Here is a 27287-nt window from a genome sequence, read left to right as displayed (position 1 = left end):
AGATAAACCCAAGTAAAACTGCATGTAGAGAGAGGACAAAGGAAACCATGTGAAACTCTTCCAATCCCACTGGTAACAACAGTCAGTGTCTAAAGAACCAGACAGGAAGGAAAGAGTTAAATGAGCCTGTATTCAGGCTAGGTTCTGCATTCCTTTCTTCCAGGGATCTGCCAGCCTGTGGGGCCAAAGGCTAAATTTAGAGAGTGGCTAAGGTTTCCTGACAGCTGTCCTGCCCCTCTGAGAAGCCCTGAAGACCAGAGAGCTTTCTGTCCCCTCTAACTGGTTGGGGTTTCTGATCATTTTACCCAGCTCCTCCAGGCTTCGGTGTGAACCGAGGCAGTCAGTGGTAAGTGTGCTTTATTTTAATCTGTCCTGGTGAGCCTTGACTTGCAAACAAACAAAGGGGCAGCACCTCTGCCCTGAACATTAGGGACCAGCCCTGAAGCCTGGAACCAGCTGCTGGGGACTTCAGGTTTCCAGATGGTGCCTGAGCCACAGGCCTTAAGGGTCACGGCCTTCATTGAGCTACCTGCTCAAGTGGAGACAAAAGGTGTGCACATTAGTGTGGTGTGTGTGTGTGTGTGTGTGTGTGTGTGTGTGTGTGTGTGTGTGTGTGTGTGTATGCAGAAGCATACCCTATGAATTCAACAGAAAACTTTTCCAGTCTAGAGGATTGAACCTTTTCAGCTATATCTACTCCAACTTTCCCCTCACTCCCTTCTTACTAACATCCATGAAAACAGCTTAACTGTCCTTGAATGCAATGTCATTGTCTGGTGTTGAGTGGGGTTGGACTGGGTTTTCCCTGTGGAACCTTTACCTTGGGGGGTTAGCAAGTGATCACCTCCTCATTCCTGGCTCCACCACAGTGACACTGCCGACATACCAGCTGGCCCCAAAAAGCCTTTGGAACCCACCTCCCTAACCACTTTTCTCCTGCCAAACTGACAGAGGCTGACAAGCTGTCATGGCGACTGGTGGAGACCCAGAGGAGGAGCAGGTAGTTCCAAGAGAGGAGGATGAGGCCGATGTGAGGGCAGTACAAGCCCACTATCTCCGGAGTCCTTCCCCCAGCCAGTAAGTGTGCAAGACTGAGTTCAGCCCATAACTCTGGACATGGCCAGGGAGGGGGCTGGGAGCAGGGCGAGGAATGGGTCACCGTTATCACGTATTCAAATACTTGGCCAACACTCTAGCTTGATTCACTGGAATTGGGTTTGGGAGTGAGGATGGCAGGCCAGAGAGGCTAAGAGAGGAGATCAGGAAGAAAAGCACAGCTCACAGGGGCCGTTGTGCAGATCCTTATACTAAAATAACATTGCAGCCATAATCAAGTTGTTTTGTTGTTGCTGTGTCTTTGTAAACTGCCTGTTGGAAGGGAGGAAGTGACAGAATTTCCAGGATGAGATAAACATCTTTCTAGAGAATCTCTTTCATTTTATGACAAGCAATTTAAAAGGTTTGTTAAAAAGCATTTGAGGATATATGATGACATAGGGTGACCCATCTGCCTGGATTCTGAAGAAAACCTAAGTGACTAAAAAACAATAATTCCTACTGTCTGCTAAAATAATAGTGTGAGAAAGCAACAATGTGAATGCCTGCCCCAGTTCCTGTGCCATAACTGATGGGAGGGACCTGACTTCTAATCATAGCTCTGTCGCCAAACTGAGGGGAAGAATTGTTGACATGCGTGAGCCTGTATCAGCTCCTCACCAATAAAAAGGGAAGGAAAGCCAACAAAAGTATCTGAGGAAACCCTCACTTCTAAGTATTGATGACTCTGCTTGATTCATTTCCCTCCATCAGCTGAGGTCTTCCGTGGGTTCTGTTCTCAGCGCTTAAAGCTTCCTCTCTGGAGTGAGTTGGAAACAAGGGTCAGGCACTTCACCCGCATGAAGTTTGGGGACTTAGCCTTTAAACTCATCATTATGTAGTCCCACTTACAAAATCTGTCAGGATTGAGAGGTTTAAAGTACGTCTCTCCCCTCCTGCCCTCTATTGGGTAGGACAATAGGTTTGTGTGTAGTGTACAGCTCTGTGTGTATTCCTTGGAGTCTTGCCGGTGAGTATATGAAATGGACATTTCTTTCTCACATTCATTCTAAGAGCGGTATCTGATCAGAGACTCCAGAACAGAAGCTCCTCAATCCTTTGGGTTCACCAACTAAAAGCATGGCTTCTAAAGTTGCTGTGCAACTGCAGCATTGTGGTTTTCCAGCAGGTGTGCATCCTCTCTGTTGGGCCCAAAGGCCCCACCTCAAGGTCTGATCAGGATAACTGTAACAAAAACTCTCACCCTACCAAAGGAGGAGTGGGAGATAATGCTAGTCATATCACTGCTGAACGTGTCTGTTCCCAGGGTTGAGAAGCCTTAACCATGTCTGTTCCCAGTGTTGAGAAGACTTAACCATGAATGAACGGCTGTCATTCTCCTTGGGCTCTAGCTCTCCCCTCTGGGCCTCTTCCTTGGCCATTCCACAGCCACAGTGAAGAGGGAGGGTGAGCATGACTTCCCTGAGGACTGAGTGGCTTTGAAAGACTATGTCCTACTCGTAGAAATCTAGAGGCCTATCTCTGGCCTGTGTGTGCACTGGTTATTTCTTCCTACTGTCATAGTAAAGTCTGAGGTGTAAACTATTGCAACCACATAGGCTTTTGAGGTGCCTTCCAGTCAGTCCACTGGATGGCACAGAACCATGTTCAAGCCAGCCTAGGCCTTGCCTCTTTGCCAGGCAGGTAGCTGGACTATGATCCTCCTATTTTAGGCTTGCCATTGTAGCTGGGATAACAGGCATGAGTCATGACTCCCTGATCCTTCTATTGAGATGGAACTTTGTGGCCTTTTCTGACGGAGCTGACATTATTTTTCCATTCTTTGCTTCCCACAAAGCTAGGGTGATTGGTATGTACCACTGTGCATCAGATGAGAATTCTTGAAAACTGTTCTGCTGGGGTTGGCTACACACTGCAGTCCTCTTGTTCTAGCCTTCTAAGTACATGTATGAACTAACAACTACCTGGTTTTTAAAGACCAAGTTCTAGTGGCTCATACCTGCTCTCCTAGGCTGAGATCCGAGGATCATAGATCAAAGGCAGCCTGGGCAGGAAAGTCTGAGGGACTCTTAGCCCCAATTAATCACCAGAAATTCAGATGTAGAGCTATGACTGAAGTGGTAGATCACCAGCCCTGAACAAAAATGTTCAAGGATAGCACCCAGAATGAATTCAAATTCCAGAGTTGGGGGAGGACTCTTCAAAGGTTCTAGTTCTTTCCTAGATGGTTTTCAACCCTGAGCAAATAAGCTGACACATCTTTTGTCAGCTTAATGACAGTTATTTTGAAAGGGTATGTGAAACTGTATTGGGGAAGGAAAATACAGGCATGTTTAATATGTATGCAGTAACACAGTGCAATTACTATTTGCCCAGAACATGTAACTAGTATATAGCTAATCATAGCTATATAATGCAATCATAAAATATAGTTGATCTGAAAGAAGGAAAGGAAAAAAGAGAATATAGAAAAATCCATAACAAATAATAAAGAAAATGTTTAGTGGTAGATTTAAACTCTAACATATGAGTAAGTACATTAAATTTGAGATTTCATTTTCAAGAGATATGTCTTTAAAATAAGAATATGAATACACAGGGGCTGGGAGTTTGGCCTCATGGTAGAGTGCTTTCCTAGCATGCACGAAGACCCAGGTTCAATTCCTCAGTACCACATACATAGAAAAAAGCCGGAAATGGTGCTGTGGCTCACGTGGTAGAGCTCTAGCCTTGAGAAAGTCCAAGGACAGTGCTCAGGCCCTGAGCTCAAGCCCAGAACTGGAAAAAAACAAAAAACAAAAAAACCAAGAATATGAATATGCAAAGGTTAACAAAAACTAGAAAATGTGTTAACACATTACACTCTTCTAATCATTGTAGCTCTTAACTTCACAATGTGATGACACTTTATATCAACCATTTATTATGTACATAACTGGGTACCTGGACAAGGCACAATGGAGCTAGCTTGTCTTTGCTCTACTCTATCTGGAAGGGTTAACCCTTAACTGGAAAGATTTCAAGACAGAGGCCACTCCAAGTAGAAAAGTAACTCAACAATTGATGGCTGGTATCACAGAGGTATCATTACATGATTGACGGTCCATGTTATGACTCACCTGGGATGTTGTCCAGAACTCCCAAGATTATCCTTCCACGTGGCATGGGCTGGGGATCCCTATGTTCTAGTCTCAGTTCTAGAACAAATTTCCTATGAGTGCCAGCGCACTCCTCTGCTTTCAATAACCTTCTTGGTTTGCATTTACTTGTTGACATCTGGTTTCCAGCTAGTCCTTGTCAGGAACCTTCAAGGAAGGCAAATGTTATGCCATTTCACAGGCCATTTCTTCCTACAGACATCATAAAGTGTGAGGTGGAAGCTATTACCACCCCATGGGTTTTTGAGATGTCTCCCAATGAGCCTACTGCATTACAGGCAACCACATTCAAGCCAGCCCAAACAAATGAAGCTACAATCTTTCTTTCAATGAAAAGACAACTGTCAAACTAGGAGACAATATCTACAAATTCCATAGCTAGTAATCTATATCTGTAATACACTTTTTAGCTTTTAAAATTCAATAATAGCAAAACAACTTTGCCAAAATGGACAAAATTTAAACATATACTTCATCAAAGATATGCATCCATCTATCATTAGCAAACATGTGAGATGTTCAAAATCCTTAGCCAGAGAACTTCATTAAAGCCAAAATAAGCTACCAATGCATATTTATTAAAATAGCTAAACTAAAAAAGACCAATTATTCCAAATGTTGGTAAGACTATACATAAAATAATGTTTTACAAACCCCTTTCTTCTAAAATTAAACATGTACCTGCATGAATATACCTATACTTAAATGATACAGACATTCTACAGATTTACCCAGAAGAAATGTCTTCAAAAATGAATAATAATCACATTGTGGTATACACAGGAATACTACATGACAATAAAAAGAAATAAAAAATTGATTCATACAACAATATGGATGACTCAAAATAAGCATGCTGTGTGAAAGCAGTCAGACAAAAAAAGACTACATATGATTCCATAGTTATAAAATTCTAGAGAATGTAAACTAATATCTACAATGTGAGAAAGAAGACAAGTGGTTGCCTAGGAAACACAGGACAGGGAGTGGTGAGATGGAGGGCTTACAAAAGGCATGGGGGAGCCCTGTGAGATAATGAATAAGTCAAATCTTTATTGTGATTTCACAGAGGGAAGCCAATCAGTACATTAGAAGTATGTGGAGTTTGTATATTAATTAGCCCTGTCAGAAGGGAACGTAAGTGGTGGTGTTGGGACCAACACTGAGGTCAGTTTGCTCTCTAGCTCATTAGCCATGAAAATTTGTATGTATCACGTAACTACAAAATCAGACTGCTAGTTTACCAGTGGTAGAGATTAAATAATATACTATAACGTATACAAAATCATAGTAAGTATTCAGTTAAGTGATGATCCTCTTCCTACTTCCTTTCAAAGAAAGAGATACAACAACCAATTTCTTTCAATAACTTATAGCGTGAAGAAATAAGTTATTAACCAGACTTACACAGAGCAGTTAAGACATCAAGATTTATCTGATTCTGCCATAAATCAGTTCTGTATCCTCAACAACAGAGTATTATGCATGTTTCTTGCATGACTCTTGCTGAAGAGTCTTATCTGTTCCTGAGGAGTGACTGAAGATCCACCCTGTTTTATCTCTTTAGCTGAAGGTTTGAATCTTTCTAAAATTAAGTTCTACACCAAGTCAACAAGTACTTCACCTACAGCCTTTTAATTTTTGTACCAATGCTTTAGGACTTCTGTAACAAATCATCACAAACAACATGTAGATGTATTCCTTCATGGTGTAGGAGGCCAGAGAAAAATCCCCTTTCTTGTCTTTTCCTACCTTTGGTGTTTCTTCCCTGGTAGCCACATTATTCCAACTTCTGTCTCCTTCTCGTTCTTAGTCTTCTCCCCAATGACAATTTATCATTGGTTTTAAAGCTCACACCAATCCAGTATCATCTCATGTCAGGTCATTTAGCTTAATTACATTCACCATGATCTTTTTTCAAAAATTAAAAAAAATCATATCCATATGCTCTGGGAAATATATTGTTGCAGGGCCACCACTCAACCTACTAAATCCCAAGATCCAGCTGGGAGCAATCACCACTGTATCTTTTCCTGTGGAATGAGGGCAGGCCCTTGCACACATCACAAGTGTTCCATGTAACCACTATCAACCAAGCGAAATTAGCTCAGTATGATGTGTGCAAGCTCTCCTGGTAGGGAGGCTTAACATGTCATGCATCCCCTGTAAATCTCATGCTGGATTAATTAAGAACCCAAAATGATGGATCTAGACTATGCTTGACTTAGCTGCTGACCTTGAACCCCTTAATTCAAAGCTAGCTACTGCTGAGTCACTCCCTCTGGAGGGAGATCTGGAGTTAGAGCCAGTCAGTTTTCCCTAGGGAAATGATGGCTTACTAGAGTGCAAAACTCCCTGTTCCAGAAGAGGCTTCTCCCTCATCTAGTATTCTCCGTCATATTCCCAGCCACACACACAAACAGCCTAAGAAATCTGAGTGTTTACGGTGTTTTTCAACATCAACCTGTCTCTTTCAACTTCGCTGTGACCAAGATTCTCTTCCTGTCCAAAGCAGAAGCAAAAGCTTCTTTCTCCTCATGGTCCTGATCAGAAGACATTTCTTGATTTCCTTTTGAGTCACAATCCTTTTCTTCCTTTGATTTTTCAGATTTGAATTCTTCAATTTTTTGAAATTGTTAACAAGGCCTTGGTGGTCAGCTCAGTCTTCTTCCTACTGGAGCAGTTTTCCTTCTGTCTACAGTGCAGCCCCTCACCTGTGTGGCTCTCCTTCCCTCTCCTACAGTGAACCAGGTCTGGCTGCCTGGGATGGGGGGATGGGCTGGAAGAGTCATTTCTGTGAACAACCCTTCTTGCAGTTCCTGAGATAAAACTTCAATCTTTCTCTGCTTGCTTTTTCCTTAAGTAGAGGTAGGGGAAGGGAGTATTGAGCACATAACCTTGCTCTTGCCGGACAAGTGTTCTTCCACTTGAGCTATACTTACAGCCCCTCTTGCTTTTGCTGGTTTTTAGGTAAATTCTCACATTTTGTACAAGCAGTGGCCTCAGATCTCTATCCTCCTACCTATATTTACTTTGTAGCTGGAATTATAAGTGTGCACCACACTAGCTTGTGGATGGACCAAGCTTTGTTCCTTGCCTGGCCTTGAACCTTGATTTTCTAGTCTCTTACTAGCTGGGTTAGAGCAATGAGCCACCACACCCAGTACCACCTTGCTCTTTCACAGAGCCTACAAAACAGCTTGCTAGAAATCATTTTCCTTTACTTTCCTGACTTCACTGCTTCCTTATTGCTTGAACTTGGCTTATGTGTGTTTCACTTTCTTTGATGTGCCTGAATACTCAGAATCCTGGTTGTTTATCACAAATGCTAAATGAAAAAAAAACCCTTTCCTGGGTCTCTGATTCCATTTAATCACTCCTTGACAGGAGGTCTCCTCCATTCTATGTCTGGATAGGCTGGCAAGTAGAACCATCTTTGCTGACGGTGAGCTGCAGAAGGATATGCCATTTGTATTTCAGTTTGAAGTGCATGTGCCTGTTTATAGCAATTTTTTAAATGTTTTCCAAACTACACTTACCCTTACAATTGATGGTACCTTCTCCCTTCTTTTCTTTGCTTCCTTCCTCCCTCCTCTCGCCTTCCCTTCACCCCTCCCTCTCTCTCCTCCATTTCTTCCTTTTCCAGACACAGGGCAAAACCCATTGAATTGGTTTCATTATGTACTAATAGGTGACTGTCTGCAATTTTGAAAACCACAGGTTTAAAGAAAGTTGCATGGTCTCCTGATCTTGGTTAGGAAGTCCATCAGACTGCCCTTTATTGTTTCTCTTTCAATTCACCCTCCAGGCATTTTAGCAGCTCCTTCCTGGTCCTGTGATGAGGTATATATCGATCCTACATCCTCTTTTTCCCTGACTGTCTTTCTTGAACAGCCAGCCTTGCTGCTTTCTAATGAGAGTGTGCGTGTCATTTCACTCCATCTCAGGAATACTGGTTGGGGCACAGATGTGGCCATAAATCAAAACCTTTAGATCTGCCATTTCTCTGACCTTGCAAATATCAATAGGTCTGCTTTTCAGGTCCCTCCTTCCTCCTTTTTCTATAATCTTGCTTCTCTGAAAAAAAATAAGGATCCCCTTAGTTCTTACCCACACACTCCTCCTTATTAGACTTAATAAACCATGTCTGGGGCAAAATAGCTCTATGATTATTAGATTTATACCTCCCCTCAAGGCAGTTGACTCATAAAAATATTTGTAATCTATGTCCCACGTGTCATTTTTTATAACATCAGGCAGCCAAAGACACAGCCATTGTAGGACTGGGGAGGAAATTTGTTTTCCCCAGTTGTAAAGCCACTGCCTTCTCCAAAATGTACTGGGTGGGTGTTCACATCCACCTACTCAGATTCTCTGTCTTGTTAGCTAAACTTCAATCTTGACACCCTAGAGAAGGAAAAATGCTTCTCACTCATTTCTGTTTTCAAATTTTGATTCTAGTATCTTAGCTCCTTTATGAATCCCACAGGTGCAGAGTTTAGGTACATGTGGGATAAATAGTCTCTGTATTAGTTGCTTAAAACTAAATCTTCACCATTTGAAGTTAACAGGTGGGGAATGGGGCATGATAAAGGGCAGCCAGGTAGATGATCCTCGCACCACCCCCTTCTGAGTTCTCATGGGCCTTTCTGCACACCTCACATGTGAGGGCACTTCTTCTATGTTCACTCTATGTCCGTTTCTCAGAGCACTAATTACTGATGTGAGAATGCCTTTTCAAAATGCAAAGCCCACAGAGGAACAAAGAAAGCTGATCCTGTAGGAGAAACGAAAGGCTATGCAAAGATAAAGCCCTTAGAATCCTGGCAGTTTTGCAAAACATCCTTAGCATAAATTTTTTGTTCCAAATCTCATTTTATTTGGTGCTGACCTTCAGCAAGCAAAATAATATTTTATTAAGAACAGAGTAAATGTAATTAATAAAATTAAGAGAAACTTCAGTTTACATGTAAATATGACTCATAGTGATACAAAATTGAAATGTTCACTTTAGTTGTATGAAAAACGCATATCTGAAAAGCAAGACTGTCATGAACCCAGAGCTCAGAATATCCACAAAGTCTAGTAGAGAGAGAGGCAGGATGTGTTCACCTATGTTGGCGTTATTTTGCTATTACTTCACATCCACACTATAGCTAGTTGTTGATGTTTACTTGGGTTTTCTATCACTGTTAGAAAGAACAATATCGGGCCGGGAGTTTGGCCTAGTGGTTAAAGTGCTTGCCTAGCATGCATGAAGACCCGGGTTCGATTCCTCGGTACCACATATAGAAAAAAGCCGGAAGTGGTGCTGAGGCTCAAGTGGTAGAGCTCTAGCCTTGAAAAAGTCCAAGGACAGTGCTCAGGCCCTGAGCTCAAGCCCAGGACTGGCAAAAAAAAAAAAATGAAAGAACAATATCATAGCATTAACTCAAAACTAGTTCCTTAGCCCTTGGAATAACATTGTACATATTATGCATTCATGCCTAACAAATTGCCCCAGAACTTAAATGACTTAAGCCAATCATTTTCTTTTGCTTGCTTTTCATTTGATCAGGAATATAGGCAAAACTTAAGTGTACTTGGTTTGGACAGCCCTTAACTGGGCACGTGGCATCAGCTGGGGTGTTCAGAAAGGACAGGTACTCATTTCTGAGAGACTCCTATACATGGCTGGCTGGCTGGCTGACTGACTGGCTGGGAGCCTGGGAGCCTCACAATGACTGTGAACCAATGAGCTTTCCAGATGGATGGACTGGGGGAAGTCAGACTCTTTGTACTGCAGCTCAAGACTTCCAGGAAGAATGCCAAGGGCCAGGGAGGGGAGTTTAGCAAAATGGCTGAGTACAAATATGGAATACTTCCCCATCTTACCCAAGAAGAATCAAAGCCAAAAGTAAACAGCTGCTATTTGGTTAAAATGAGAGGGGGGGGTTGCATGTAGTGTGGATGGAACAAAGAAATTGTGGAGATAGCCTGGCAAAGAAGGAAACAAAGTATCTAGCAACAATTGCCCCATCAGGGGAGTAATCAAACTCCCCAGTCTGAACCAAGTGAACAGAGGAAATCCTTTGCCCAATGGGAAAATGTAAATAAGAAGTCCCAGTGGTTATATTGGAACCATTAACACACAAAGTTTTAGAGGCTAGGGAATTCTGCAGACCCATAGTTTCAAGCCCAATTAGGTAAGGTATGAGGAAATATGTACAAAAATGAATAAAATCAAAGATGGAAAAGGAGACATTAAGATTGATACCACAGAAATAGAAAGGATCATTGGGGATCACTATACAACAAAATTTGAAACCCTAGAGGAAAATATAACTTATCAAAATTGACTCATAAAAATAGAAACCTTGAATAGACCAATAGTAGCAATGACACTGAGTTAGTAATGTCCTAAATGAAAAAAATCCAGATATGGTAGTTTCATTGCTTAATTCTACCCTACTTTTTAAAAAGAGAACCAGCATCAATCTTCTCTGAACTATTTTCGTAAAAACTGAAAAGATGGGAACCCTTCTAAACTCCAATATTGCCCAATATTACCTAAAAAACCAGATAAACATCACAAAGGAGAAAACTAAAAACCCATATACTTGACAAACACAGATGTAAAACTTCTTTAAAAATTTGCAAATTGAATACAATAATACATAAAAAATCAATATGCCATGATCACAAGTGATTTATCCCAGAGATGCAAGAATGATTTGACATACTAAAACCAACAAATATAATACATTACATCAGTAAAATGAAAGACAACTCTCATTTGATATTCTCAGTAGTTGCAGAAAATAAAATTCAATAGCGCTTAGTGATGAAAATTCTGAAGAAATTAGATTAAAAAAACACACCTCAACATAGCAGAGTTTGTATATGATATGTCACATATCAAACATGATTATTATCCTTTATGATTGTCCTCATGTCCTCTATGATCTGGAACACAGATGTATGTTCTTATCCATTCTTTCTCAACATGGTACTAGAAATTAGACAGAACAATTGGGCAACAGAGTGAAAGAATGCAGTAATGAGAAGGGAAGAAGTCAAATTGTCCCTTTGTACAGATGAGATGATTACATAGAGTTATACAATATATATTTGGTTTATATAATATATATACATATTTGCCAGTCCTGGAGCTTGAACTCAGGGCCTGAGCACTGTCTTTGGGCTTTCTCAAGGCTAGAGCTCTAGCACAACCCGCAGCACCACTTCCAGCTTTTATTTTTCTGTGTATGTGTTACTGAGGAATCAAACCCAGGTCTTCGGGCATGCAAGCCAAGCACTCTACCACTAGAGTGGCCAAACTCCCAGTGATTATATATATATATATTTTTTAAACTAAAGATTCCATTAAAAGACTGTCAGAACTAATAAATGAATTGGATCAACTTATAGCAAACAAAACCCAAATTTGAATGAGATATTCTCTTACCCAAGCCAGATTATTATTAAAAAAGTTTTAAGATGAAAGCTAGTGAAGATGCAGGGATGGAGATGTAAATTAGTACAGTCATTAGAAGAACCACAAGTAGATTTGTTATATTATCCAACTATCCTACTTCTGGAAATATATAAAAAAAGAAATGCAATCAATGTATCAAAGAGTTATTTTGTTTGCACCAGGTATGTAATTCAGCCCTCAGGAAGAGGAGGCAGGAGAACCACAAGTTTCACGTCAATCTGGGGTCCTAGAAAAGTCATGTCTCAAGAGAGAGATGGACAGAGGAAGAGGGAGATGGGGCTAAGGTGGGGACCCTTGATCCATGTTTATTATAGCAGTATTCACTACAATAAAGATTTGGAACTGACTGAGGTATCTATCGATAAACAGATAAGGAAAATGTGATGTATATACTAAGTGAAATATTATTTCACATAAAAAGAATGGAATTCTATCACAACAAAATGGAAGGAACTAGAGGACATTACATTAAGTAAAATGTTCTCTTTTGTATGTAGAAACTTTAAAAAAAAGTTTGTCACGAAATAGAAGAGAGTAGAATGAGAAAAACTGGAGGGCAAGAAGGGTAGGAGAGAGAGGGCCTAGAGGGAAGTTGAATAAAATACAAGTTTAATGAGAAAAGTTTAAATATTCCTATAATCTATTCAAGTCATGCTAGTTGATAGTAACCTATTAATAGATTATGAAAAAATGAATAAAGAAGTGCTTGAAGTCTCCAAAGATAACAAAAGGTAAAGTGATATGAAATGCTAATCACTTTGACTTGATGTATACATGTACTGAACTATCATATTGTGATCCATAAATATGCACAATTATTATATGTTAGTCAAAAAGGTTTTGGGGGGAGCTGGGAGCATGGCCTAGTGGTAGAGTACTTGCCTAGCATGCACAAAGCCATAGGTTGGATTCCTTGGTACCACATACACAGAATTAGCCAGAAGTGGTGCTGTGGCTCATGTAGTAGAGTGCTAGCTCAAAGACAGTGCCCAGGCCCTGAGTTCAAGCTCCAGGACTGGCAATGTGTGTGTGAGTGTGTGTGTGTGTGTGTGTGTGTGTGTGTGTGTGTGTGTGTGTGTGTTTGCCATATTCCAGCAAGCAGAGCAGTCACAGAGATCACAGAATGTCTATGTAGGTTTTCTCCGACAGAAATCTGTATTAGCCTAGCTGTCTATGGGCGGAGTATCACAGAGCCAGGAACTTTATTCACTCTACCATAAGAAAAAGTTGCCTCATATTTAGACCTTCAACACTATGTACATTTTGCCTTAGAAAGGCAAGGGTGTGCAGGCACAGAACTTAGCCAAGATTTTGATTTTTGTTTTGGGCTTGTCATCACGCTGAGAATGTAGCAAATACCTGATAAATCTTGCTTCTGGTTGTAGTGACTGCCACATTCCCCTAAATATAGTGCTACTGAGAACAAGTTCAATCAGTCTGTGAGTCAGAAAAATATTTATATGGTATTTGCTCTATGCCAGACACTGTGTTAGGTTCTGGAAGCACGATGGCCTATACGATACCCAGTTATACTGCCTATCTCAGAGAGTATGTGGTCTAGTATAAGAGATAGTTATTTGTAAAAAAAATTCATAATCTTGAATACTTGTTTGTTAAACATGTCATTTGAAATATGTTGTAAAAATCAATGTTAATAAATTCTTTAAATAAAAAACCATTCTTCAAAACTAAAAAGATACCATAAACATATAGACATGCTTATTACAACATCAATATGAGTAAGCACATTAGGAGCCTCTAGAGGACTGGTTAAGTCAATAACGATGCATCAGAAAATTCATAAGTAAGTATAAATACCTCTGATAGGAATGTTGCTAAGGAAAGGTGTGTGGTACAAAACCACAGAAGACTTCTCTAAAGAAGATGACCAAACTAAGATTTGAAAGGTGAGGAAAGTGACTTGACTATCCAGGCTGCAAAAATACTCCTTTTTAGTACCTCCACGGAGTTCCTTTGGGGGACTAGCATTGATGTTTATCCTCGACACATTATTGCATCCCCCACGTCAGCCTAAACCTGCATCTCTGTGCTCAGCATCAAAGCCTATCTGAGAACAGGTCCCTCGTTATTAGTCCATTCTATCACAAGCACAGAGAAGATGTGAAGAATGGAGGGATTGGTGCTGCCCTCCAGCCTGCCTGTGCAGCAGAAGTCTGGGAGAGGCACAGTTGGGGCATCCTCCAGTACCTGTCCTCTTCTCAACACAACTAGGCGTCTTCCTTCATCGTTGGACAGCAACACAGACACCCGCAGTGCCAACGTGGGTAGGAAACGAGATGAACAGGATCTGCGTTCCCAGATTTCCTTGGAAAATTTCCCTCTTATCTCTCACTGTTTTCCAGTTGTGGATAAAGTCCAAGGCAAACTTCTCTAAGAATGCCTTCCTTTCAGTGCTTCCAGGCTCACTCCCTTGCACCCCACCCCAATCCCCTCCACACATGTCCTCTTCTCTCAGGTTCTCCATGGTCTCAGAGGCAGAGACAGAAAGCATCTTCATGGAGCCCATTCACCTCTCCTCTGCAGTGGCAGCCAAGCAGATCATCAATGAAGGTAATGGGTTCCACATGTGGGCGGGGCAGGGAGGGTCTGGTGGTCCTGTGGAGGTGCCAGCATGAGAACTGCTGGAAGGTATTCCTGCGCTTCTGCACATCTGTCTTCACTTCCAGAAGAGCAGATTTGACAGAGTCAGTTCTGCCAAACCCACCTCCTCACCTTGGAGGGGCAGAGATGGAAGTGTCCTCCCTCAGTGTGGGCAGTTCTCTAGTCCAGCGTTGGGGTGGGGGTCAGTCCAGTCTTCCCCAAGGGCTTCCCATTCAACTCTGCTTCCCAAATAGGGAATTATAGGTGGGAATCACCGTGCCTGGGGCTTGAACTCAGGGCCTGAGCACTGTCCTTGGACTTTCTCAAGGCTAGAGCTCTACCACGTGAGCCTCAGCACCACTTCCAGCTTTTTTTTATGTATGTGGTACCGAGGAATCAAACCCAATTCTTCGTGCATGCTAGGCAACAAGTACTCTACCAGTAGGCCAAACTCCCGGCCCCAGGTTTTGATTCTTGACCAGTACAATGTCCAAATTTATTAACTATCACACCATTTTATGTGTTTGAATTTTTTTTCTTTCAAGTCTATAGAATGCTGTGGACACTCAAAAGTCTGGTTTGAAACCAAAAGATGAGCAATGCTCTTTTATTCCAGGTTTTCTTCTACTCCCTTTTCTGGAGGCATTATACCTATGTCTGTGGCTGAAGGAATGTGGGGGGAGAATAGTAGGTTATGGGGAAAGCAAAACATATGAGGTAATATTTGAAAATATCACTAGTTTACTGGTTGTGATAAATGTGCTCTCCAAGAACCATGGGGGTCACAATGATAGACATGAAAAGAAAGAATTATCTCAGCAAGACGAAATTTATTTCTATAGTAGGGTGTACCATCAGTCAAATATCTGGCAAAGAATTTCACAGAGCAGGGAAGCTGCTCTCCTATTCTTTCCTAACGCAGTAGACCCTGTCCCTCTGCTCAGACTGGTTGAGCTCAGGCTTATAATCTGTTTGTGATTAACTAGTTAGAAGCAAGTGAAATGTATTTACATGAGGCGACCACTAAAAGGCTGAACTAAGACTAACAGTACACAAGTAATGTCAAAACATACCCTGTACCCTTGGCAATTTCGAGAACAATCTGAGGTGTGTCTTAATTCCATCTTGAAGTAAAACATACAGTTTAAAACATGACCTTACATTTCAAAGATCTTTCCTTATCCCAAAGTAGTTCCTCTGTTCCTTAACAAGAGCCAAGCCACAGAGCCAACGCAGGAGCACATTTTGATAGAAAAGCCTTTTTTCCCCACATCAGAAGGGTAAAACTATATGAAGAACCCTCATTCCTCTGAAATTCTGCATATGCCCCATCTGAAAGAGGGCAGGGGAAAAGTGTCAGCTCTACTTTCCCCTGAATAAAAGCTCAGCTAGTAGGGCTAAATTAAAGAATTGGTGTAGGCAGGGAGCCAGACTATAATACAGCTGAGATGTGAACCAGAGACCCAGAGAAACCAACAGTCTCCAGTGGGGATAAGGGACATTTATTTTTAAACTGAAAAGAGAAGAAATCAAAACAACAAACTACTACATAAGCGAGGAAGACAGTGCTGTATCTTTTCGTGAGGGATGAGGGAATTCTATTTTGTACATGTAAAGAAAGATGTCTATGCAGTAGAAGGGCCTTTTACATTTGGGTCATAAGAGGAGCCAGGTGAGAAAACTAGGTGGTAGAGAAAATAGGAACACTTTTTTTGTTTTTTGCCAATCCTGGGGTTCAGCTCAGGGCCTCAGCACTGTCCTTGGACTTTCGCAAGGCTAGAACTTGAGCCTCAGCACCACTTCCAGCTTTTTTCTATGTATGTGGTACCGAGGAATCGAACCCTGGTCTTCATGCATGCAAGGCAAGCAGTCGACCACTAGGCCAAACTCCCAGCCCAGAACACTTTATTTTTAAACAAAATAGAGTGCTGGGATTGCAAGATCTTCTTTCTGCTTTTGAAACTGTGATCAGAGAAGATTTAGAGTTGAGAGCTGATGCCTTTAGGAATGGAATCCTCATCCCTGGGCAGAATCAGAAGGCCCAGGATTCCCAGGTCTTGAAGAGCAAACAGTTTTCAGACATCTGCCAAATCACTCCCAACTTGTGGTCAATCAGTGCCAAGAGTCCTGGCTAGCAGTGGACCCAAAACCACACTCTCTCAGGGGACAGGAAAGGCTGTGTTGTTCCTGTGATGCGAATGCTGCCTGTCTCCTACCTAGAACTCAAGCCGCGCGGGCTCAGAACAGACACTGATTGTCCAGGCATGCTGGAGTCAGCTGAGCAGCTGCTGATGGAGGATTTGTACAACCGTGTCCGGGAAAAGATGGACGACACTAGCCTGTATAATACCCCCTGCGTGATGGACCTGCAGCGGGCCCTAGTGCAGGACCGGCAAGAGGCTCCCAGGAACGAGGTGGATGAGGTGTGGCCCAACATCTTCATAGCTGAGAAGTAAGTGTGACCATGGTGGGGGGGGGCAGGGGGAACCTGCCCCTTCATCTCTCCTCTCTGTTTAGTGCCTCAAGGAGAAGGAATTCCCCTAAACTTCACAAAGGGCTCCCTAGTTCAGTCCATCCAGTGGAGGCTGCTGGGGAAAGGCTTCGTACAAGGGTGCCCAGGAGAACATAAACACCCCTCCTCTGCCTCCCAGTAGAGCTGTCCATCACAGCCTTCCCTCTCCAGGGGTTTCTCTATTTTTGACACAGACTGCTGGCAACTCCCCCATCCCTATAACAGAACACGAAGAACCACTGAAAAAACTGATGTGCATATATAGTTGTCAACACATGAAAATGTGCATGATCCAGTAAGAGGAAAATCAGATGACAAAAGCATACTGTATGTATGTCAGTGTGGTGTTAATGGAGTGATACATAAGAATGTATGTGTATGTGTGTGTGCATATGTGTGCATGCGTGTGTGTGTGTGTGTGTGTGAAGAGGCTTTCCACTTTTGCATTGCTGTGACTTGAGTGAACAAGTTAAAGGAGAACGTGTTTGTTCACTTAGTACTTAGGTTTAAACTCAGGACTTTCCACTTGCCACTAAGCAGCTACTGTGCCATTCGAGCCACATACGACCCCCTAGTTGTTTTTGCTTTTTGAATTATTTTTGAGATTATGGTCTCATATGTTTGTCCTAGGTCAGTCTCAAGCCATGATCCTTTAGTCTGTTGTGTCAGGGAAGCGTTGATGGACTAGATCTGCTCAACTCATGGCAGCAGAAGAACAGAGCAGGAACAAGAATGAACCAGGGCAAGACAGCCACAGGAATACACCCTCAGTGACCAGCTTCCTCCAAACAGGCCCCACCTCCCACAGTTCCACCACCTCCCAATGATCTATTCAAATTTTCAGTCCATCAGTGAATGAAACCGTGAGATAGGTTAGAGCTCTCGTGACCTAATCATCTCCGCTACTTCCCTGTCATACCCACAAGTGTGCTTTACTGACTCTCATGTTCCTTCAGGGTTTTTCCGGTGCAAGATCAGCAGATTAACTTATGGCAATCATTTTTGCTGATCCATTGACTACTTATTGAGATACCCTCCCAATGTAATTACCCAAATACCCAGAAGTACAAAAGGCAACAGAGATCCCAAGGCAGACAGTAGGGCAAAAGGCTTTGTACAGTGGCTCTTTACTCCGTCATGGAGTAAACCATTGCCTAGAACCTGGTTCCTTCCAGAGGGGGGCATCAAAGTCCTAAGTAATCTTTAAGTTGATCTACAAATATAGAAGCATTCACTGTGTGGTTGCGAAGCAGCTCCAACTTTCCCCAGCTAAAGACCTCTGTTTCTCCTTGGGCAGACCAGTCCTCAGCGCTTCTATAAATTGACCTCGACTTATGCAGCAAAATCAGCCCTGGACTAAACGTCAAAACACTAGTTCTGCATAGGGATGTAGCTCACTCGGCAATAGAACCTTACACATTTGGGTTCTAGCCCAAATGGGCTGCTTTCTGTGTTTATTTCCTGACAGTATGGGGATTTGAGCCCAGGGCCTTGTGCTTGCTAAGCAAGCTCTCTATCACTTGAGCAATGCCCTGCAGATTCCTAAATAGCTTTTACTCAGCCTTTTTTTTCTTATTCTTTCATGGTTTTAGATAGTTATAAAATCTCTTGGAGTCATCTTTATATTCTTCAAATGGGAATAAAAATAGCTTGTAAGTTTATTCATAGGATAAAATAATGTATGTGAAGGGATTTTTGAAAAACAGCATGTGGTAACAACATAAAACCACCTAATTTTATTACTTTTACCTTTCATTTCTGGGCTCTGATGAAAGTATCTTTTCTTTTTTTGAATGCTTGTAATCCTCAGGCATTTGTTTATATTATTTAATCAATTAGTTCCTAGAAATACGGTTAATATTTTAAAATCCTTATTATAAATGCAATGGGCAGAAGGTTACAATTCCTTAGTCAGGTAATGAGTATTTTTCTTTTGGGGCAATGCCATTCCTTCCTTCCCTCTCTCCCAGTTTTTCTCTGCCATCCCCTCCCACAAGTTGCATAGTTCATTTTCGACATAGTGTCTACTGATTACCACTGCTGCATTTGTTATTCTTGTCCCTCCATTTCTGTGTCCCTCCTTACTGCTCCATCTGACAGATAAGTGAACAAACAAGACAAATACAATCCCCCCCCAAAAACTCAAGGGGTTTTAAAGTAGAGGTTATTGGGCCATCCAAAAGTTTCCTTAGACTTCCATCTTGTTCCCCTTTTTAGCCTGTCTTTTCCTGGACAGTTCTGGGTCGCTTCTCTCTGTCCTAGTGTAGCTTCAAGTTACTTGCAGTGAACTGCAGACCTCCAAAGGCATAGGAGCCTGGAAAACCTGTTCTTATCTTTGCCCCAGGAGTGTGGCTGTGAATAAGGGGAGGCTGAAGAGGCTGGGTATCACCCACATCCTTAATGCTGCACACGGCACCGGTGTTTACACTGGCCCTGAATTCTACACTGGTCTGGAGATTCAGTACTTGGGTGTGGAGGTAGATGATTTCCCAGAGGTGGACATCTCCCAGCATTTCCGGAAAGCTGCTGAGTTCCTGGATGAAGCTCTGCTGACCTACAGAGGTAAGGAGACCATGCTGGCTCCAGGCTTCTGGGATTACACTGCAGAGAGAAGCAAAGCAGGGAATGATAGGAACACCTCCTGACTGCCAGAAGGGAATCTCTTAAGACAGTTGTCTGTAAGAAAAGGAGAAAAGAAAAGATGGTCAAAAGTTACTCAATAAGTGATTAGTAAGGCCCTAAAGTGACAGGCACTATTCTAGGTACTGTGCTGAAAGGTTCAGGCAATCTTACACTATCGTGACAGGGAAGAGAGGGAGGGAGGGAATATTGGATAGTAGTTAAGTGTAAGGCACACTAAGATGTTGTGTCTGAGTATCTAACTGTCCAATATCTGTGGCACAAATGCCCGATATAAGTAGCATAAGGAAATCAAAGGGCAGATGTGAACCAATTAGTCTCACTCCTCCAGCACTCTTCCACACCCTGCATCTCCTATATCCCCAACAACCCTGATGGTGACTCCAAATTATAAGCCTGTTTTCCTCAAGCCATTTACTGATGGAAATTTTTCATCATAGCCAAACTGAGATATTTTTACTTCAACATGAAGGGTACTCTCTTGAAGTTACTCAGTTTTGTACACCATCAGAATGGGCCCTATGCTTAACAGAGAAAAGAGAAAATGCTGCCGCTGGTCTAGCTAGTTAAAATAAATGGATTCCGCCCCCCCCCCAAGTCCATAGAGCTCCATAGAGCTCCTCAGAGTACAAAGAACACACCAAAAAAGGACAGAACCCCCCCCCCAACTTGGTTTCTCTCTGCCAGACAAAATAGAATTTGACAGCCTTAACAAGTGTGCTGGTCCCAAAGCTTCACAAAATAAGCTGGTCTATCAAAGGAAGCACATTGTGGACTGGTCAGGTGGCTAAGAGAAGGTTTTTGGTAAGGAGAGAAGAGCCTTGAGCTGAATATGTGAGGAGATAAGACAGGGAAACTTAGAGGTAACTGCTTTTATTGTTTTAATTCTGCTCTCTTGCCTCCCTCTAGTGGCTGCTGGCTCTTGATAGTAATAGCATTTCTGAGCCTCAGGTCCATCTTTGACCTCCTGTGTGTCAAAGACATGGCCTTAACTGGTGCAAAGATATAATAATAAAAGAGTCACCTCCCATCTCACAGTATTAAATAGGACTCTTGCCAGTTTAGCAAGCATCTCCAAAGACAGTTGGCAAATAGATTGATGACAGCCAAGGAGAAGGTCTCCAGGGGTCTCTGTCTGAATTTTAAGCAGCCATTAGAATGAAGATACAGAAGCACATCTGTCACATTTATGAGGGATGCAAAACAGAAGGGGAGACCTATGAATAAACTGATCTACTGAATGGGTGAGTCAAGGTTGGCAAAAAGCTTCTGTAGCCTGAAAAAACAGACCATAACTACCAAAAATATAAATAGAAATTTGCAGTTGTCTTTACATTTAAAAGATTCTGTAAGAGAGATGACTTAAAAACACATTTTATTTAAAGTTTTATAGTTTTCAGTTGATACAAAGAATGAGTGGAGTTCACTACATGAACTCACATTCATTCACATTACAAACTTACGTGATGCAATGATTTGGATATGGTTTGAAATCTAATCCTCAAGACTTCTGGTGTTGAAATTTTATCTCCATTGTGAGCATATAGGGGTGAAAACTTAATCCACCTATGAGGCCTTTGGGAGGTGAGAAAATAACAGCAAAGATAATATGACAATAATCTTCTTATGGACATTTGCATAAGAAGTCTGGTTCCTATCAAAGTATTCATTATTGATTCCAGAATGCCTGTTGCTTATTAGAGTGGAGCCCTCAAAATTGGATCCTGATAGCTTTTTAGAATAGAAAAAAAGACATAAAGGAACACACACACACACCCTGGCTCACCTTGTGATGTTCTGCACTGTCTCTGGTGTCTGCCAAGAAGGTTATCATAAGAATCTCCAGAAATCTAAGCCAAAATACAATTCTATTTTTTTTATAAAGTAGCTGTTTGGCCTAGTGGTTGAGTGCTTGCCTAGCAGGCACAAAGACCCAGGTTCAATTCCTTGGTACCACATATGTAGAAAAAAGCCAGAAGTGGTGCTGAGGCTCAAGTGGTAGAGCTCTATCCTTGAGAAAGTCCAAGGACAGTGCTCAGGCCCTGAGCTCAAGCCCAGGACTGGCTAAATAAATAAATAAATAAATAAAGTAGCCTGACCCAAGTACTTCAGTATAGAAATGAAAACCTAACACAGATGGCAGCTATGAAAGCTAGGGGTCTAGAAAAAGAGTAGTGAGGGCATGGGACCCTCTCATAACATAGTGGTATGTGAGTCAATCAAAATCTGAATTATCTTGTTCCATCCTGGAAATAATCTCAGAAGGCAAGAAAACTGATAAACTCTGTGTTTCCCATGGAGGAGAGTGGTTAGAACAGTTAAGGGACTATATGAAAAGATATCCAGGTAATGATGGAAAGGCTCAGAACTGACAGGAAAAGAGAAAAGGGAAACATGGAGGAATAACACCATGATCCTCTTCAGGACATTTGCATACTTAGTCTGGTTGAAATCGAAGTGTACATGATTGACCCCCGAATGTCTGCTGCAGTGTTATACTTCGTCCTAATATATGGTTTTTTTTTTCCGAAAATGCTCAGCCTCGTAATGAAATCTGGCAGGTGCATCTGCGCATAGGTGAGCCGGTCAGTCAGGATCACTGGACACATCCAGCAGGGATGGAACTTGGAAGGAAATTCACGATTCTCTCTGTCTCTGTCTCTCCCTCCCTCCTTCTCTCTCCTTCCCTCTCCCTCTCTCTCCTCTTTCCCCCTTACCTCTCTGCACTTATTCCTCTCCCTCTGGCAGAAAAGGCTGTGGGGAGGAAGTGCTTCAGAAGCGGGGGAGCCCTCTCGGGCCCTCGGCGGTGGCGCTCCAGAGGACGCCATGGTCGCTGCATCCCGGGTCTCTCGCCTTTGCCTTGCAGGGAAGGTCCTGGTCAGCAGTGAAATGGGCATCAGCCGGTCCGCGGTGCTGGTGGCGGCCTACCTGATGATCTTCCACAGCATGGCGGTCCTGGAGGCCCTGATGACCGTGCGCAGGAAGAGGGCCATCTACCCCAACGACGGCTTCCTGAAGCAGCTGCGGGAGCTCAACGACCGGCTGATGGAGGAGCGGGAGGAGGAGGAGGAGGAAGGCCCGGAGGAGGGCCGGGACACCGGGAGCGCCCGAGGGGCCAGAGTGCGCTCGCTGGTGGTGGAGGAGGAGGACGATGCCGCCAGCCACCTGAGCCGCTCCTCCTCGGGCAGGTCCAGCCGGGCCTGCAAGCCTCCCGCCCTCGTGGGTGAAGAGGAGGAGTGGAGCGAGGGGCAGGGCCTCCCCACCTACCAGGCGGCCCAGGGCGGAGAGGGCAGGCGCTGGGCCCCCTCTGCTGCTGGTGGGGAGGAGGAGGAGGAAGGGGAGGAGGAGGAGGAGGTGGAAAGGATCATCCAGGAGTGGCAGATGCGAAATGAGAGGTACCAAGCGGAAGGGCACCGGCGGGGGAGTCGGGAGGAGGAGGAGGCGGTGGAGGAGAGCAGGACGGGGTCCCCCGTGGACGGCCCACGGCGCAGGCACAGCCGGAGCAGCGAGCGCAGCGCCTCCCAGAGCAGCGCGTGCAGCCGGGACGCCCGGACCCGGACGCAGCGGCTGGAGAAGAGCTGCAGCCCGGGCCGAGGGGGCAGCAGACGCCGCTCGGACTCGGTGTCCTCCGAGAGCACGTGGGACATGTGGAACGAGAGGCTGCTGGAGATCGAAAAGGAAGCTTCCCGGAGGTACCACTCCAAGAGCACGAGGCAGGAGGTGGACAGCAGCTGCGAGGCAGGGGCCAGGGCACGGGAGGAGGACGAGGACAGCGTGGCCTCGGAGGCCAGCTCCTTCTACAACTTCTGCAGCAGGAACAAGGACAAGCTCACCGCCCTGGAAAGGTGGAAGATCAAGAGAATACAGTTCGGATTTCACAAGAGAGACTCGGAGGCAGGAGATGGCAGCAGTGAGCTTGGTGCAGAGGAAGCCGCAGGGGAGACCCCGCTCAGCGATGTCAATCTGACTGCTTACCAGGCCTGGAAGTTGAAGCACCAGAGAAAGGTGGGCACTGAGAACAAGGAGGAGGTGGTGGAGATGAGCAAAGGAGAGGATACTGCCTTGGCCAAGAAGAGGCAAAGGAGGCTGGAGCTGTTGGAGAGAAGCAGACAGACGCTGGAAGAGAGCCAGTCGATGGGGAGCTGGGAGGCAGACAGCTCTGCTGCCAGCAGGAGCATCCCCCTGTCTGCATTCTGGCCTTCAGCCCCCTCCGTCAGTGCTGATGGGGACACCGCGTCAGTACTCAGTGCCCAGAGCCACCACTCCCAGGCTACAAGCAATCTAGGGGGTTGCTCAGCCTCCAATACTACTACCACACCACTTCCCAACCTGACAGTGGGGCCTGGAGACACCATTTCCATCGCCAGTATCCAGAACTGGATTGCCAATGTCGTCAGTGAGACCCTTGCTCAGAAGCAAAACGAAATGCTGCTGCTATCCCGCTCCCCATCGGTGGCCAGCATGAAGGTAGGGCCCACAGCCAGCTGCCTGGGGGATGACCAGGTCTCCATGCTCAGTGGACAGAGCAGCTCCTCCCTGGGCGGCCGCTTGCTGCCTCAGAGCCAGGTTAGGCCTAGCTCTGACATGCAGTCTGTGCTATCCTCCAACACGTCACTGAGCTCCAGAGCCGAAGGAAGTAGAAGCCTAGTGAGGGGGACCAGCAAGCCCATCTATGGTCTCTTCGCTGACAACGTGGACCTAAAAGAGCTGGGCAGGAAAGAGAAGGAGATGCAAATGGAATTGAGGGAGAAGATGTCTGAGTACAAGATGGAGAAGCTGGCCTCAGACAACAAACGTAGCACCCTTTTCAAGAAGAAGAAGGTGAAGGAAGAGGGGGAGGATGGTATGGATAACCGGGATGAGGACACAGACAGCGCCATAGGGAGCTTCCGATACTCTTCCCGAAGTAATTCCCAAAGGCTGGAAGCAGACGCCTCCTCCCTGGCTGTCTGTGATCACCACAGCAGTGGCAGCAGAGCTGGCAAAGCCATGAATAGCAGTATTAACAAGTGGCTCAGTGGCCTCAGGACAGAGGAGAAATCTCCTCCCCAAAGTGAGTGGTCTGGAAGCTCCAGGGCAAAGTACACCAGATCATCCCTGCTCCGGGAAACAGAGTCTAAATCCTCCAGTTACGAATTCTCCAAATCCCAGACAGAAGAACAGGATACCTCCTCCTACCAGGAGGCAAATGGCAGCTCTGTCAGAAGTACTTCTCGATTCTCTTCTTGCTCCACCAGGGAGGGCAGAACAATGCATAAGTTCTCCAGGTCCACATTCAGTGAGACCTCGAGCTCCAGAGAAGGCAGTCCAGAGCCCTACTTCTTCCGCCGGACACCGGAGCCCCCTGAAGGCAATGAATCCCCAGAGCCACAGCGCCCAAACTGGGCTAGGCCCAGGGACTGGGAAGATGTAGAAGAATCATCCAAGTCAGACTTCTCAGAATTTGGAGCCAAGAGGAAATTCACCCAGAGCTTCACGAGGTCTGAAGAAGAAGGGGAGAAGGAGAGAACAGAAAACAGAGAAGAAGGGAGGTTTGCCTCAGGCCGCCGGTCCCAGTATCGGAGAAGCACTGATAGGGAGGAAGAGGAAGAAATGGATGATGAAGCCATCATTGCTGCTTGGAGATGCAGGCAAGAAGAAACCAGGACCAAGCTGCAGAGGAGGAGGGAGGTCTGAGTTGGGCCAGACACCCAAAAGAGACTGCGAAAATTGGATGAAGTCACTCATTCAGTTTAGCACAGGGCTGGGGGCACACATTACTGCTACCAAGGGATATGGATGTAGAAAAGGTCTTCCAGAAAAGCAGACCTGAAAGTGTCCAAGTAGAAGTTTGGCAGAGGTGCAGTAAGGAGAAAGGAGGGAGAAGAAGAGCTATGTATAAGGTCCAAATTCTGGACCAACTGATACCATTTTTGTTGTCTAAGGCCCTGTAAGCATCGGTGCTTTACTTCTGTGTTTTATTCTTCACTTCTGTATTTCATAATGTTTATCCCACACTGGAGAGGTCAGATTGAAAAGCCACTGGAATTCATTGGAAACTCCAGCTTACATCTAAGAAGACCATTCATGCACACAGGACATCATTGGTCTGTTTGTGTAACTTTTATAATGACACCCAGGAAATCTATTCTATAGTAAGTCGGACCTCTCTGGGTTATACTTAGCTGTGATTGTTTCTTTTTAATATTTTGGATCTCCATTAAATGAGTATGCTGACTAATATTTCTTGTCATTCTGGTCACTTTTGGCTCTTTGGATACTAGGAGAAATTCACTTTAAAAAAAGACAACTGAATTTTCATAAGCTAGCCTTACTTTGTGCGACAGAGTTATAGCTCTAGACAATGTCACTGTCATTTCCTTATGAAGGATTTAGTCTGTAGTATAGTGCAGGAAGACATCAAGGAAAACCTGTGAGAGGCCTAGAGAAAACTAGAGAAACAGAGAGTGAGTTGGCACGTGATGAGAGTGTCAAAATAGAGAAGATCGCTGTGGATTGTAGAAAAATGGAAATAAAGCATAGAGGAAGAAAAAGGAAGCCTAGGTGTTGGGGGCCGAGTAACGCCATTCTAATAACTTTCTGCTGAGACCTGTAGTAGGGGTAAACAAGTGGACCTCTTTATCCTGCCCACCTGTTGTGCTGATAGGCTCTCACACCCAATATAAGGAGGGGAGTTTTGGAGAGAGAGATCTTCCTGCCTTAATGAAGCTGCGTGGCGTTTCTGTTCGTGCTCCGGAGAAGCAAGGCTGAGTGCGGGAAGACAGTGGGCCCTCTCCTCTCGCGGTTTGGACTGGTTGGGGTGTGTTTTTCCCATCCCTCCTCAAGAGGGACTGGGGATGAAGGACCCCAACACCTAGGAGGTAGTTTTTAGAATTAAATCAGCAATGTTGGAAGCATGGCCTAGTGGTAGAGTGCTTACCTATCATGCATGAAACCCTGGGTTGGATTCTGTGGTACCACATACCTAGGAAAGGCCAGAAGTGGTATTGTGCTGTGGCTCAACTGGTAGAGCACTGGCCTTGAGAAAGCCGAAGGGTAGTGCCCAGGCCCTGAGTTCAAGCCCCAGGACTGACAAAAAGAAGAAAAAAATTAAATCAGCATCCATCGTATATTTTATTTCTTGAAAGATAATGAATAGTCTACTTGAGTTTTCCTTACACTGCAAATGGAGTTAGGTTGGTGAGAATTCTTTATCCTTTGTTCCTAAGGCATTTTTGTCTCTAATACACAGATTGGATTGCCGAAGTGCTCCACAGACATATTTTGAGCCCTTAACAACTTCTAGTGGACTAGTCCATATAATTCCTTTCAAGCTGCAGCACGTTGCATGAAGAGTCCCAAATGTCTCAATCAATCAAAACCTTCAGTTAAGGAACACAGCTGGTGATGAAATCATTGAGAGGGAAAAATGGTAAAGGGAAATGTACCAATGAGACAACTAATGATAATCATGTAATCACTTTTTCTGGAAACTGTGTTCCATGGGATGTGGACATTAGATCACCTGCCTTCATAGTTCTTCATCACGTATGTTAACATGCACAATTCCAAGGCAATAGCTTACTTAGTGCAGTCCCAGAATTGCACTGACTATTAAAGCAGCTAGATTAACTTGCTGGCCTCTCTTTATCACCTTAAGCCCCAGTTTATGTATTGGTACAACTCATCTTCTCCCTATTGACTGTGGGAAAAAGAGGCTTGGAAAATATGCACAATCTGTATTGCCCACATCCCTTTTCTGCTTCCTCATTATACTTATTTTAGTCAGCCTTTATCCTTAGTTTCTGATGTGCAGTAGGTCATTCACATCACACAAAAAGGTGTAGTCCTAAATTAGCTGAAA

General features: G+C 44.0%; 1 protein-coding gene across 1 annotated transcript; it reads left to right on the top strand.

Moving 5' to 3' along the window:
• The first annotated feature begins 967 nt into the window (after nucleotides 1–967).
• Nucleotides 968–25636, top strand: Styxl2 (serine/threonine/tyrosine interacting like 2). The gene is made up of 5 exons (XM_090340535.1): nucleotides 968–1077; nucleotides 14168–14262; nucleotides 16513–16744; nucleotides 19149–19366; nucleotides 22311–25636. Exons 1-5 carry the CDS (start codon nucleotides 968–970, stop codon nucleotides 25118–25120), a joined length of 3465 nt encoding a protein of 1154 aa, XP_090196661.1. The 3' UTR covers nucleotides 25121–25636.
• The last annotated feature ends 1651 nt before the right edge of the window (nucleotides 25637–27287 follow it).

This window comes from Megascapheus bottae, chromosome 10 (genome assembly GCF_031878675.1).
Source record: "Megascapheus bottae isolate mThoBot1 chromosome 10, mThoBot2.hap1, whole genome shotgun sequence".
NCBI lineage: Eukaryota > Metazoa > Chordata > Mammalia > Rodentia > Geomyidae > Megascapheus > Megascapheus bottae.
The sequence above is the reverse complement of the archived record's forward strand: the minus strand, read 5'-3'. Positions and strand labels throughout refer to the sequence as shown.